The sequence below is a fragment of the Erpetoichthys calabaricus genome, chromosome 2, assembly GCF_900747795.2.
Source record: "Erpetoichthys calabaricus chromosome 2, fErpCal1.3, whole genome shotgun sequence".
Classification (NCBI taxonomy): Eukaryota; Metazoa; Chordata; class Cladistia; order Polypteriformes; family Polypteridae; genus Erpetoichthys; species Erpetoichthys calabaricus.
Window position 1 is genome coordinate 35,971,077 of NC_041395.2, and position 14,772 is coordinate 35,985,848.

General features: G+C 35.8%; 1 protein-coding gene across 2 annotated transcripts; it reads left to right on the forward strand.

Moving 5' to 3' along the window:
• Window positions 1–1,147: 1,147 nt before the first annotated feature.
• sdr39u1 (short chain dehydrogenase/reductase family 39U, member 1) lies at window positions 1,148–13,892 on the forward strand. 2 transcript variants are annotated; one of them, XM_028793585.2, is made up of 6 exons: window positions 1,148–1,255; window positions 1,620–1,726; window positions 3,669–3,751; window positions 11,109–11,230; window positions 12,892–13,044; window positions 13,450–13,892. In XM_028793585.2, the coding sequence occupies exons 1-6, from the start codon at window positions 1,240–1,242 to the stop codon at window positions 13,860–13,862; spliced, it is 894 nt and encodes a 297-aa protein (XP_028649418.1). In that variant the 5' UTR covers window positions 1,148–1,239; the 3' UTR covers window positions 13,863–13,892. The 2 variants fall into 2 exon arrangements, with proteins under 2 accessions (XP_028649418.1, XP_051779128.1); XM_051923168.1 differs by lacking the exon at window positions 3,669–3,751.
• The last annotated feature ends 880 nt before the right edge of the window (window positions 13,893–14,772 follow it).

Genomic DNA, 14,772 nt, shown 5'->3' on the forward strand with positions numbered 1-14,772 from the left:
ACACCTTTTATTGGCTAACTAAAAAGATTACGATATGCAAGTTTTCGAGGCAACCCAGGCCCCTTCTTCAGGCAAGGTTTAAATCTTAAATCTGATATTTTTTTAACAGGGGTGCAGTCATATAATGTCGATAGCATTATTATCCAACATTATTGCGTGTTCCATATATGCTAAATAATATACAGTTTATTATTTAGAGCAGTGGATTGGTTCAGAAGTAAAGATTGGATAGAACTGCATTCATCTGCTTAACTTTTTAACGGAGGCTGGCAAACCAGATCATGGTGCATTACTGCCACCAGCTGGCCTGGAGTGAGAGGCAGAACAGGAGAGGAAATGACTAATTTTTATTACCAGAACTACCCAATTAAACATTACTTGTATCCTTCATCTAAGTGATCTCATCTAGTACACACTGCAAATAACACAAAACCGCTCTGTGAATTAATCTAACTTAGTTGGTATTGTAAACCCAAACCGTTACTCTCCAAAGGCTTTGAATAATCCTCAACTATATCACATTGATTAAAAAATCTACATAATTCAGCGATATTTCTTAAGTGACATTGTGAATCATTTAACACGACATATCCAATTCTAAGATGAGTCAAATCAATGTATTCTGACGTATTAAATGTTACATGTAGATCAGGTGTTCAATAGATTAGGCAAAGCTTCAACTTTCTCATTTCTTCGATCTATTTTAAATACTGGAATCCATAAAAACAAACTTGTAAGCGTATACAATTCAAACGATAAAATACTTGTGACAATTCTAACAGTAAATCGGTGGTGTAAATAAAGAACGACCTGTTTCAAGACTAAAATCGAAAAAGTCTAAACAAATTACTACTCTATTTGGATAACGTTCCTAAATCTATTGTAAACTAGAAATAATGGAAATCAGTTAATAATTATAAATCGAAAATAATTATAGAGCCTTTTCTTTATAAAATCGTAAGCAGCTTCACTCTGTTGGTCAAAACCGTGCTTCTGTGTTTTTGTTAAACGCCGAACTAACAAATCTTAAATCGCCCTTACTATCATAGCCGATATTACTTCGTTTTATTTAACAAGCATGCGCAAAAGACGTACTTGCGCACTATGTGATGACGCAAATAAATAATTCCTTGTCTCCTATCTACGGAAGCCTGTGAAGATAAATGTAGTGTACAACCTCGCGCATAACTCTACAGTCCGAAGCAAGTCGTATACTTTCGGATAGGTATAGTTTACGTTATGAAAGTCTTGATAGGTAAGACTCTTTTTAAACGTAAAATAAGCTTGTAATGCAATTAGTTTGATTAAAATTAGTAGTACAGTTCACGTTAATAATAGTTTAAATCAGGACAATGTTTAGTTTTTGCATCTAGTGGTGATATGCAATCAGTAATTAAATGAGGTTTATGTCACTGAGCACCGCCTCTTTTTTTTAAATGGTTGACTCTGAAGGACACCGCTTTTGTGTTCTTGCTGCGGTTGTGTCGTTCCTGCATTTATTCGTAGATTTGTTGACTATCCAAAAGATGTAAATATTGTAATGGACATTTCAAGTAAAGAATAAAGTTCATATCAAAGTTTGAAAGTGTGACGAATTTATGCTTTTTCTGTTCTTTCAGGCGGTGGATCGGGCTTTATTGGTAAAGCCTTAACAAATTTGCTGCGGGGCAAAGGACATGAGGTCACAATTATTTCTCGTAAACCTGGGCCTGGACAAATTACTTGGGTATGCAGTGGATATGATGGAGTTCTTGATGTTGATAAAACAATATTATTCAGGCTTTCCCTTTTCTTTGCAGTGCATGGTTACCTTTCACCACGGCTGGATGAAAAATTAAGCGAAATAAGCACGTGCTTAGGGCATTAAGGGAAAAGGGGGCTGGGACACCAGTAAAATATTCCGTTGCCAGATTTGCATTGGACCATATGGTTCAAAACTGCAAATGGAAATGGTGTAGCTGAACCAGGTTCCACAGCAAAAGGCTCCCACATTAAATAAAAAAATACAAATATATATATATATATATATATATATATATATATATATATATATATAATAATTCATTACATTTATATAGCGCTTTTCTCAGTACTCAAGTAATCCCTCCTCCATCGCGGGGGTTGCGTTCCAGAGCCACCCGCGAAATAAGAAAATCCGCGAAGTAGAAACCATATGTTTATATGGTTATTTTTATATTGTCATGCTTGGGTCACAGATTTGCGCAGAAACGCAGGAGGTTGTAGAGAGACAGGAACGTTATTCAAACACTGCAAACAAACATTTGTCTCTTTTTCAAAAGTTTAAACTGTGCTCCATGACAAGACAGAGATGACAGTTCTGTCTCACAATTAAAAGAATGCAAACATATCTTCCTCTTCAAAGGAGTGCGCGTCAGGAGAGAGAGGAAAGCAAACAAATCAATAGGGCTGTTTGGCTTTTAAGTATGCGAAGCACCGCCGGTACAAAGCTGTTGAAGGCGGCAGCTCACACCCCCCCCCCCATTAGGAGCAGGGAGAGAGAGAGAGACACAGAGAAAAACAAAGTCAAAAATCAATACGTGCCCTTTGAGCTTTTAAGTATGCGAAGCACCGTGCAGCATGTCGCTTCACGAAGCAGCTGCACACAGAACGTAGCAACGTGAAGATAATCTTTCAGCATTTTTAAACGAGCGTCCGTATCGTCTAGGTGTGCGAACAGCCCCCCTGCTCACACCCCCTACGTCAGGATCAGAGAAAGTCAGCGCAAGAGAGAGAGAGAGAGAGAAAGTAATTTGGGTAGCTTCTCAGCCATCTGCCAATAGCGTCCCTTGTATGAAATCAACTGGGCAAACCAACTGAGGAAGCATGTACCAGAAATTAAAAGACCCATTGTCCTCAGAAATCCGCGAACCAGCAAAAAATCCGCGATATATATTTAAATATGCTTACATATAAAATCCGCGATAGAGTGAAGCCGCGAAAGGAGAAGCGCGATATAGCGAGGGATCACTGTATATATAATATATCCAACCATCCATTTTCCAACCCGCTGAATCCGAACACAGGGTCATGGGGGTCTGCTTGTGCCAATCCCAGCCAACACAGGGCACAAGGCAGGAACCAATCCCGGGCAGGGTGCCAACCCACTGCAGATATATATATACACACAATAATAGTAATAATAGAGGTTGGGGGCACCAAAATCTTAAGTGTTTAGGGCCTCTAAAGGTTTTCCTTAATCCAGCCTTCCCTTTCAGTGTCTTAACTTGACAGTGCAGAACTAAATTTTCGATTTCCTTTATCATTTTTAAAGGTTCAGTATCAGCACATTGTTTGTTAACTGAAATGTGTAGCTTCCCGTTGGGGTTTATGTAGGCAATAGTTTCTGCAATGGCTCGAATACTGTTTTGTTAAAAGACATTATTTTTGTAAGTTACTGTAAGAAAGTTAAAATTTGGCCAAATGTTGTCCATTAATTAAATTTATTTTTCTTTTTAAGAAATATTTTGAACTATTCAGGTACATAACATACAGTTTTCAGTGTTTAATTTTACAGTAGAGCTGGTTAGTTCAAACAAGGAAACCAATCTCATATCAACTCATTCCATTAGTGAACAGTAGAAGCTGGACCTTGCATAAAATTGATTGATTGATTTTGTGACTTTTAATATTTGTTTTCATTTTCACAGGATGACGTAGCTTTCAAAGGCTTGCCACCATGTGATGGTGTAGTTAATCTTGCAGGGGAGAATCTTATGAACCCTCTGCGGTGGTAAGTCTATGATTAATGATTCTTTTGCCTTAATGTATTTTTTTTAGCACCTTTTAAACATTAAATTTAATCATTTTTCTGTTTTATTGATATTTTATCAAAGTATAACCACATTTTTTCAGGCACTGTGAATGATGTCTTTTTGTAATTTAACATTGATAAATATAAAAGGACAAAAAATGGAAATGCCAATTTAAAACCACTTAAGAGAAAGCAAGTCTCCTAAGGGTCCAACAAATCAATTAGTATCTTGTTGTATATAAATCCCAGTGTCTTTGATTTCTGCAATAGGAAGGTGGTGCTGTTCATCCACGAGGAAACCAGTTATCTAAGTAGGATTAGGTACATGAAGTTGAATATTTGTGTTTAGAAAGTATATCCAAATAACAAAAAATATGTTTTAATACCTAACCCAGCAATTTTTGGGACTGTATAGCAGAAGGGAAACAAAATTTCAAGAGTAGAAATTAATTTACTTCTGCAAAGAAAGCTGAGAGTGAGAGTCACTGGGTACTGTATGTCAGACTTTGATCTTTTTTTGACATGTAAACAATCAAAAATCATTAGCCGCGTCCTATTTAGTGACTGACTGCCTACCTTCCAGCATTGCTGTGTTCGCCCCTTTTTGTGACAGCCAATATAACGTGCTGCCTGATGGAGCTGGCATTGTGTGAAGAGTAAACAAGCATTATAAGTTCAACCACAACTTTTTTATTTTTCTCATTCTGTTGTTGTATGTAAACAACAACAATTCATTTCTATAGCACATTACAAGAAATCAGAACTAGTTTTCAAGCAAAGAAAAATACATTAAAATTAGGTAATAATAGTAATGAATAAATAATGTAAAAAAAAATAATAATTCTCACATAATTTAATACCATCTTGAAAAATCTTCTCCATCCCCACCAGGTGGCACTCTCTTGGAGCACGTTTAGCCAAAGCCTGATTCAATGATAGCGCACTAAGAAACACCTGTGGGGTCTTTTCTGCCTTCTGCTATCAGGCAATTCAGTGCTTCCTCCCAATGTACTCTTAAGTTGATTGAAAAAAAAAAAAAATATATATATATATATCTTAATATATATATTGCACAATATCCATTACTGGACAACTTTTTGCACTAACTTCTTTACTTCCTAATTTTTGCTGCTACACTAAGGAATGTTTACTGTTTCTCCACTACCTCAACTCATCACCACAACACCTTATTATTATGTTACGTTTGTGTTTTTGTCACACTGTCACTTTGTTGCTTTTGTTTGCACATTTCTTAGTTAGCTAGTTTAGTTTTTCTGTTAATTTATGTTGTAATTTATGTTGCATGTAGCACCTTGGTCCTGGAGGAACGTTGTTTCGTTTCACTGTGTACTAACTGTATATGGTTGAAGTGACAATAAAGCCTACTTGAACTTGAACTTGAACTAATACATAATTCGCCTGCCTCCTCACTCACTCACGTCCGTCCGAAGACTTTTGCGCAGCTGCCCAAAAAACCTTACGAGACCGACATCCAACCCCAACATCGTGGCAGGCGGCGGATTTACGGCCGCAAAAATTCAAAGAGAAAGGCGACTTCAATTAAAGCTCTAGAGGCCTGAAAGGCGATTTCGACTACAGCTCGAGGCCTAATTACGCATTCTGATTCAATTACACATTCATTCAATACACCTATATCAGGTTTGTGGTGCTTATACTTATAATTACTATTCCATATTGTACTGTAACATTCATCATTCAATATTATACTATAGGTCTGGAAAATTCATCAACTAACAGTACAAGCCTGTACAGTAATGAGTAAAGCAGATTACAATCATTACAAAACAACTTCTTCATTACTTATCATTTGTTCTTCATACACTGCTGATACAAACTCGTGCCCGTTTCATCTTACGTTGTCGAAACGGGCTTTTTGTCTAGTCATATATATATATATATAATATATATATATATATAATATGTGTGTGTATGTATGTATGTATGTATGTATGTGTGTGTGTGTGTATATATATATACATTATTTATATATATATATATATATATATATATATATATCAATTAATTGATTGGCTGTATTATTTGTCATGTGAGTCTGTATCCTGATTTTTATGTTTCTGCTGCTGTATGCATCAACATTTCTTCTTGGAATTAAATAAGTTTATTTAATCTAATTGAATAATATAGATATATAATTAATAGTGTAGTAGCAACCTTATACTATATATAGAAAAGAATATAGAATTATTTTTTCTGTCTGTAAAGATGAGTTTGATCATAAGGTCAGATGGATGGGAGGACAGGACAAAAAACTCCAGATAAATGGGTGAAAAAACATTCTGCAGGGGTTCAAGGCCAAAAGATCACTTAGCCCCCACTGGGCATTTTACCTCAAATAAATATTCTTAACTCTTTCTTTATTATTTTTTTAGGCTTCATCTCAGAGTACTTGATGCAGTGGATCTCATGAAAAGTTGGATTATCCACTTTCATTCAAACCTTTCACACTGATGCACAGTTCTTTGATCAGGTGGTGGTTCTGCAGAATGCCACCATATAAAAAACAGAAACGAAAATAGAAAAGTAGGACTAATAATGAATATATATTCATTGAAGAACATGATCATTCTATGTATGTGTATTTTTTAGGATTTTTTTAAATATGCCATAGTGTTAGCCTGGCATATTTCTAATGGAAAGTATTCCAGATTTTTGGTGCATAACAACAAAAGGCCGCCTCACCACTTCTTTTATGCTTGGTTCTTGGAATAATAAGTAGTCTACAAATAAAGGATCTAAGCTTACAACTTGGAATGCACTCCAAAATATAGGAAGGAACAAGATTGTTTAAAACTTTATTTACCAATTAAAGTATTTGAAAGTCAGTTCTAAAAGGAACCAGTAACCAATGCAATAATGCTAAAACGTGTGAGATGTGCTTCTTTTTCTGGTTAAGATTCTTGCTGCTGCATTCCGAGCTAACTATAACAAATTGATGATGTCTTTCTTGGGTTGTCCAGTTAGGAGTGCATTGCCATTATCTAATTGACTAAAAATAAAAGCGTGAATTAATTTCTCAGCATCTTGCAATATTATAAAAAGACTAACCTTTGCAATGTTCCTTAAATGGAAAAATGCCATCCTAATAATATGGTTAATATGCAATTTAAAGTTTAGGTCAGAGTCCATGATTACTCCTAAATTCTTTTCTTCTGCCTTGACTCTTGAAGCTAAGTGATTCAGTTTCAGTAGGAGTCAGTTTCTTTCTAAACAGTCATTTCAAAGACAGGTAATAGAATAATTTAAAAGTATTTGATGTCTTTTGCCCTACCTGTTCCTTCAACACACTTTCTCTGTATTCACTTGTATCTGAAACTTTCTTCACCGACATCCCTTCTCTTGACTGTATTCCTATAAAGCATGCTTCTCAGATTCTTTCAGATTTTTTTGAGGCGCCTTTTTTTGCCTCCTGTCTGGTTTTATTCTTCCTGTATTTGAATGTGACTTTCTCAGCTTGTTCTTCTATGTTGTTTCTCCAGCTTGTGTGTTTAACATTTGTAATTACACTTTTGATCGCATCAGCAAAGCCAAACCAACCAATCATATTTCTCTAACAACAACAACAACATTTATTTATATAGCACATTTTTATACAAATTATGTATCTCAAAGTGCATTGCAAGATAAAGAAAGAAAAAAGAAAAATATAAAAATAAGATTAGGCAATACTAAGTAATAAAAAATAAAGGCCAAGAGGACAGAAAAAAACGAAAAAAAAAACTAAATCTTCAGGGGTTTCCAACCCGCTGGGAATTCTAACATAAATGATCAAAATCAGTCCTCATGGTTTACAGGCTTTGCATGGAAGAATCGGATGATGATGGTCATGTGGACATCTGGCCATTTGATCCATCAATGTAAGGACTACAGGGATCATGTGAAAATCGGAAAAAGAACAACAGGGAAAGTAGGGGTTAGTATGGATTGCTGAGCCATAATAAAAATGATAAAATTAAATGCATATACAGAATATCAGGGTTACACTAAAATATACAGGATATATACGTGTACACCTTTGTGTTTTATTATATAACTAGTCATTTAGCCCGTTACAATAACGGGTGCTAGAACAGTAGTGCATAAACATTAGTAGGAACAGTCTATATTAAATGGCAAGGGACTTTGACCTCATTCTTTTTGTTGGTCGTATTTTTCTTTCTTTCAGCCTTTCTTTTGTTGATGTTTACTTGCTGAGCTGACCGTTCTTTGTGGGCTGCCGCCGTGTATTGTGTGTCTTTAATTTTCTGTGACAGTAATACTGTCTTGTACGGCTCTATTCAATAAGGGCGCACACAAAAAGGCGAGCTTCAAAAGGGCGACCTCAATTGAGCGTGGCGAATAAAGGCGTTCGTAGATAATTTAGTTCAAATGGCTCTGGAATATGTGAAGAGCAACAAAGGTGCAGATCTTTATTTACACGCGCCTTTATTCGCTGCGCCCAATTGAGGTCGCCCTTTTGAGGCTCGCCTTTTTGTGTGCGCCCTTATTGAAGGATACCGTCTTGTACGTCTGCAGGCTTGTACGTCCGCTGGCTTGTACGTCCGTAATATACCTTTAATTTTCTCTGGCGGTAATACAGGCGTGCTCGTCGGTAATATGCCTTTAATCTCCTCTGACAGTAATACTGGCTTGTATGTGGCTGTAATATGCGTCACTGTATTGTGTACCTTTAATTTCCTCTCGCAGTAATACTGGTTTGTATTTCCGTGAAACGCCTGCAACTTTCTCTGGCAGTAATATTGCGCATCGCACCGTGCCCCGCACATGCGCACTTCACCAGAAGACACCCACACACGGACACCTGGACGCACATAGGGATTTTATATATAGATATAGATAGATACCCTCATCATTTCCATTTTTAGAAACAACAAAGATTTCAGTTTTTTCCCTACTTAGCTTGAGGATATTCCTACCCATCCATTCAGAAATACAAGTAAGACATTGGATCACATGGCCCAGAGCATCAGGGTCATTTGGTTCTATAGTTAAGTAAACTTGTGTGTCATTTAAATAGGTATGGTAGTTCACCTTGAGTTTTGAGGTAATCTGTCTTAACAGGAGCATGTACTGTAGACTGAAAATAACTGAGGGACTAGAATAGATCCTTGTGGTATGTCGTATAGAAGATCATGGATCCCTGAACTAAAATCACCACTTCTATAAAAGAGTTTTCTACTTATTAAATAGGACTGAAACCAATTAAAGAGAGAGAGAGGCCCACCTATTGATTTAAGGTGATTTATAAGAGTAATGTGATCTATAGTGTCAAATGCTGCATTTAGGTCTAGTATAACAAGAATAGATATATGACCTCTGTCCACATTAACCTGCTGGTCATTTAATATTTTAACCAGTGCACTGTCTATACAATGATTTGTTCCAGAACATGACTGAAACTTACCAAGAATAAAATGTTTATTTAAATAGTCGTCTGATTTCTGAAAAACTGCTTTTTCTAGAATAGAAATAGGTCTAACGTCAAGTACAGATGAGTCTAGAATATTTTTCTTCAGGAGGGGTTTAATTACTGCAGTCTTTAGACATTCTGGAAAGACACCAATTTGGAATGGAGAGTTATCAATGTCAAGTACACTATCAATAAGCACATCAGAGATTTGTTTTAAAAAGTTTGTTGGATCTGGTCAAAGACACAAGTGGAAGGTTTTAGCTGAAACATTATTCTGTGGAGTTCAGGTAAACCTATTTCAGTGAAAGAATTTAATTTGTTAAAAAGAGCGTGCTGAGGTTCAATAGGAGTCGTTTTGGAGGGATGTATTATATGTAATATCACTTATTCTGTGTTTTTAAAAATGTGGCAAAAGCCTCACACATTCTGCTTGAAGTTTTCAGGAAGCATTTTTTTGTCTGAACTGGGTTTAGAAGACCCAATAGTTAGGTAGTTTTATGTGCCTTTACTATTTCATAGGATATTGTTAATTTAGTTTTCCTCCATTTAAGCTCAGCTCTACAGCATTTTCTCTTATGATCGGACACTGTGCGAGGTTTCCAAGGTATTTTAGTACTTAAGGATTTCTTCATTTATTTTTTTTGGGTCACAATGATGGCTGCAGCTTACACTGTAGAATTAAAATATTCCACCTTACTTGTAATCTTCTTACCACATCCTTCAATAAGAACTAACTTTGGGATGGTAATTCAGAATATTAGCAAACCAAGAAGCTGCAGATGTATCAAAATAATGAGACATCAAACAGTTTCATTTCCATATATAAGGTCCAGAACACTTGCATTCTTTATTCCTTGTAGCTGCATTATATTCATAATACTTCCAGATTAGCATTCATTGGTTGTCAGCTGTCATGCACAATGAGCCCCCCTCCCACGACTAAAGATAATATCAGATTGATTTTGTTGGAAAGAGTCGTGGACTAGTGTGACTGTCACTGGCTATGTCGCATTATGTGACTGGCTTCAAGGGAGTGTGACACCGACTGCCTCCCACTTGCTAAGATTATGTTAATAAAGGCTACGACTGAAAATCACAACGTTGAGTAATGCTACATGGCCTTAAATTAGCTCACAAACAGTGTAGCTATGTTAAGTTTTGTTTCAAAAGTTCAAAAACAAGTGTCGACACTGACATGAAACAAACATATAAGAACCAATAGTATCCTTGAATGATCTGTGTATTGTTCACTGTCATTTAATTTACAAATTCTATAACATTTAAATAAAAAAAAAATTAGGCTCACAAAAAGGAAAGACCACATAATTTAAATGCAGCCACATTTATTGTCTGTTAATTTTTTCAAGTGTTTCTATTTTTTGGACTCTTCCTGTAACGTAAAAGTAAAGGTTGATTTGGAAAAGGGCTGTGAAGTTACTTTGTATATATTGGATAAATGGTCACTGTCTTTTGAAAATAAAATAATACATGCAGAAAATAAAATAAACAGCAGAAAGGTATTAACAAGAAAACACATATTAATGAACATCAGTAACACATGGTCGTCTACATATGCAATTTTTATAGTTGCAGGACAGGAAAGTTAAGTGACCTGTTCAGAGTCAAACAGTGAGCCCACAGTACTGCTTGACTGGAAACCTTCTCCATTGTCTAACCATTTGGCCGCCATGCCTACTATGTTACACCAACAGTATAATGAGTAGCATGCCTTTTTTATGGGTGTTGCAAAGTAATTAAAACAGAAAAGTCGTATTTGTTTTGTGTTTCACAAAGAGCAAAAGTTTGAAAGGGATATAAATTTATTTATGTTTTTAGAAAACAATTGTACAGTCATGTCTTAGTACATTGCTGTTTTTGTTTTTAAAGGTGGAATGAAGAATTCAAGAAAGATTTAATTTCAAGTCGTTTGAACACCACAAAGACTCTTGTGAAAGCAATGGTAGCTTCTGATAAGCTCCCCAATTCTTGGGTACTTGTCACAGGAGTGGGTATGTCCTTTTATTTTTATTTATTTATTTTTAAAATATATAGTTCCATGAAAAACCTAGGATACTTCTGGCCAAATTACATATTTTGTTGACATTTGAAGTAAAAAAAAATAGCATATACAATGTTGACAGCAAACAAACTAAAACAATGGCATTTTTATGAGAATTTTAATGTAAAATTACAATTTATTTGATGAAATGAAAAAAAATGTAAAAAAGTAAATATGACATTTAGTATAGCGTAGGCACCCTGCTAATTCAGTACTTAGTTTTGTCAAAATTCACAGCTTGCAGAATTTTTGGTCTCTGAATTCCTATTTTAGACTATTTTCCCCATTCTTCTGTGCAGATGGCAGATCGGGTTTCCTTTGGGTACCCAGTTTTCCTCCCACATCTCCAGATTAAACTGCCTGGCAATTCCATATGAGTGAGTGTTTATGTGGGTGTTGGTGTGAGTAGAGGCCATGTTTAGACTGGTACCCTTACTATGGTAATTTACCCTTAAACTCCCAAACAAACAGCAGTATCAACTATTTTAGATTTATAGTAAGTCGGGAGCTTTTTTGCCCAAATATGCTTACACTGTATGCATATGCAGTATAGTAGTGATGCTGGGGGGTGCCGAGTCTGAACTGGGTTTATTGGTTTTGAGAATTTTGTACTGCATTATGTTAATTGTGATCAGATAGACATTATTCTATAGGTGCCTGCTCATGATCTCACTCTTAGTCTATTAATGTACCATTAATACCAGATGCCAAACAATTAATATTACTATTCCTAATATTATTATTCTGTAAAATACATAAAAATATACAGGTTATGTGGAATCATAAGATCCAAAACCCTGGTTCTGACTATGTGTATTCTCATAGTACTAATGAGGTTGGTCCCAAAGTCAAAACCTGGTAAAGTCCAAACTCTTGCCTATACACACTGTGCAAGTAGAATGGAGTTCTCCAAATATTGAAAAGTAATAGCATGAGTGTCAGTTCTCAGCCTTGCTTCTTCTTCAGAAACCAAAGTTAAATAGATAGACTATACTGTATTTATCCCCAAAGAGAAATTTAAATTTTACAGAAGCTCCAAATAAATAAATATGATAAAAACAAACAACAACCCCCCCAGACACACGCAAAAACCTCTAGCTTGGATAACAATGAGCTGCTACTCTCAGTATATGTAGATGGCAGTAAGACGAGGCAAATGACAAATAACACCAAAATAAAGATAAAGTCCAATACATTTCTGAAGTGCTTTATGGTGATTTCTGTTATTGGAGTAAAAGTGAGATGATGAGCACCTATAGAATTAGTATGTATGAGAGTATAATGTTGTTCTTCTGATTATGTGTTAGTTGATTTGATTATTATATATGCATTATAAGCCAATTTATAAATAATTACCCCTATCATATAATGAATGTAAAGTAATCGGTACAGCTATTCATTTATCGATTTTATGGGTTAATTAACGCAGTTGACTTGTACACAGTATATATAATATAGTTCTCCCAGATAAGGTCTTGCAGGGTCGGGTAGTGTTATGAGATCCGGAGCCTGAACTGAGATATGTAAGTTTGAGAATGTTATGTTATGTTATGTTATGTTAATTGTGTTTAAAGGTTACTAGGTTATAACAGCATACAATTTTATTTTTAGGGTATTATAAACCAAGTGAAACACTTGAATACACAGAGGACAGTGAAGGTGGTGACTTTGATTTCCTTTCTCAACTGGTGACAGAGTGGGAAGCTGCTGGTAGATTACCAGAGGACCAAGCCAAAAGTGTCCGTCAAGTTGTAATTCGATCTGGTAATTCCAGGCCGTTTTATATTACATTTATAAAACAGCAATGTAAAACTTTTCAGTTTTATACAGAGGTGTACATTTAATGAACATGGGATAGCTTGTGGGTCACTCCAGCCTTTTCTTAAAGAACAGTAGGCATGAATATTAATCAATATAATCTAACCTAAAAAACCTGTACATAGTATAATGTCACTACAAAAGAAAATGCTTATAGTGGAGTTATTGTGAGTGAAGAGTAAAATTAAATTCTGGGTACTGATCTTTATAATGTTATAATTTATGTTATAAATATTCTTTTTAATATCTGTGGTTGATCTGTGACCCTGTCTGGGTTTAAATGAGGTTAGAAAGTGGATAACATATAAAATCTGAGCTTTAAATAATGGTATTTTTCTTTCCATTTTTTAGGAATAGTGCTGGGTAAAGATGGTGGTGCCATGAAACAGATGATCTGGCCATTCTGGTTAGGATTAGGAGGCATACTAGGAACTGGACATCAACCTTTTCCATGGATTCATGTGGCTGACATGGCAGGCATCATCCTTCATTGTTTGGAACCAAAGTACGATGTCAGTGGAATATTAAATGGTGTGGCCCCTGCCACTGATACTAATGCTGTGTTTACACATGCACTTGGAACAGTTCTCAGACGTCCCACAATTTTCCCTGTTCCATCATTTGCTATTGGTGCAATTTTTGGTAATGAAAGAGGTTCTGTTCTTTTGCAAGGACAGAAAGTCATACCCAGGAGGACACTCGAATCGGGCTACATTTATAAATATCCTGAATTGCAGACTGCCTTAAAGAACATTGTGTCTTAGTAATTAAAGTGGTAGATAGCCTTAAAAATACCTGGAATTGTGGACTGTTTTAAAGAACATTGTGTCTTTAAGTGGAGCAGCACTTTAATCCTTTATGGTAGAGTATTTGAGAAAACTTCTGCAACTTTACAAATCATGTGTCAAGTTAAATTGTTTCATGTTGTACTTAACTGGTGTTCACAAACATTCTGTTTTAAAATCACGAAAACTGAACTGATCAAGGGCAACACAAGTAGTGGCTGTTTTAATCTCTTATCTAAATATCAACAAGATGAAGTAAAATATGACATATACTGTATATTAATCAGCTTTAAACTGTTACTTGTGGATTACAAGAATAGAAATGCTTGCCTGTTCCCTCTGTGCTCATACTGGCTTATTCGGTAGCTGTAAATTGGCTGGTGTGAGTGAGTTTACCCTACATAACATTATGGGCTGGTTGTAGCCACAGCACTATTATTTTAAAATGAATTAGTGTAACAAAAGTTACAGTATTTCACAGAACATTTCAGAAAATTCTTGAAAAGGTGCAACTGATAGGGTGCTCTTAAAAATGTCATAACAATCTACAAAGCCCTTCTTTCTATCGTTGTTCCAACTTATCAAAATATGAGTACTATTAAATGAGTAAAAGTCAAGTGCAGTTATAATCAGAGTGACAATCCAACAGCATCTTCTTGGCTTCTTTCTACATCCAGAATAAATACCTCGGTGAACAAAATCTGAAAATGGGTGTATATATTCATCCATCCATCCTCTTCCGCTTATCCGAGGTCGGGTTGCGGGGGCAGCAGCTTGAGCAGAGATGCCCAGACTTCCCTCTCCCCGGCCACTTCTTCTAGCTCTTCCGGGAGAATCCCAAGGCGTTCCCAGGCCAGCCGAGAGACATAGTCCCTCCAGCGTGTCCTGG

Coding starts and splice junctions, on each gene's coding strand:
- sdr39u1 (XM_028793585.2), top strand. Junction 1,727..3,668: donor GGCCTGGACAAATTACTTGG/GTATGCAGTGGA, acceptor TCATTTTCACAG/GATGACGTAGCTTTCAAAGG. Junction 3,752..11,108: donor CTTATGAACCCTCTGCGGTG/GTAAGTCTATGA, acceptor TTGTTTTTAAAG/GTGGAATGAAGAATTCAAGA.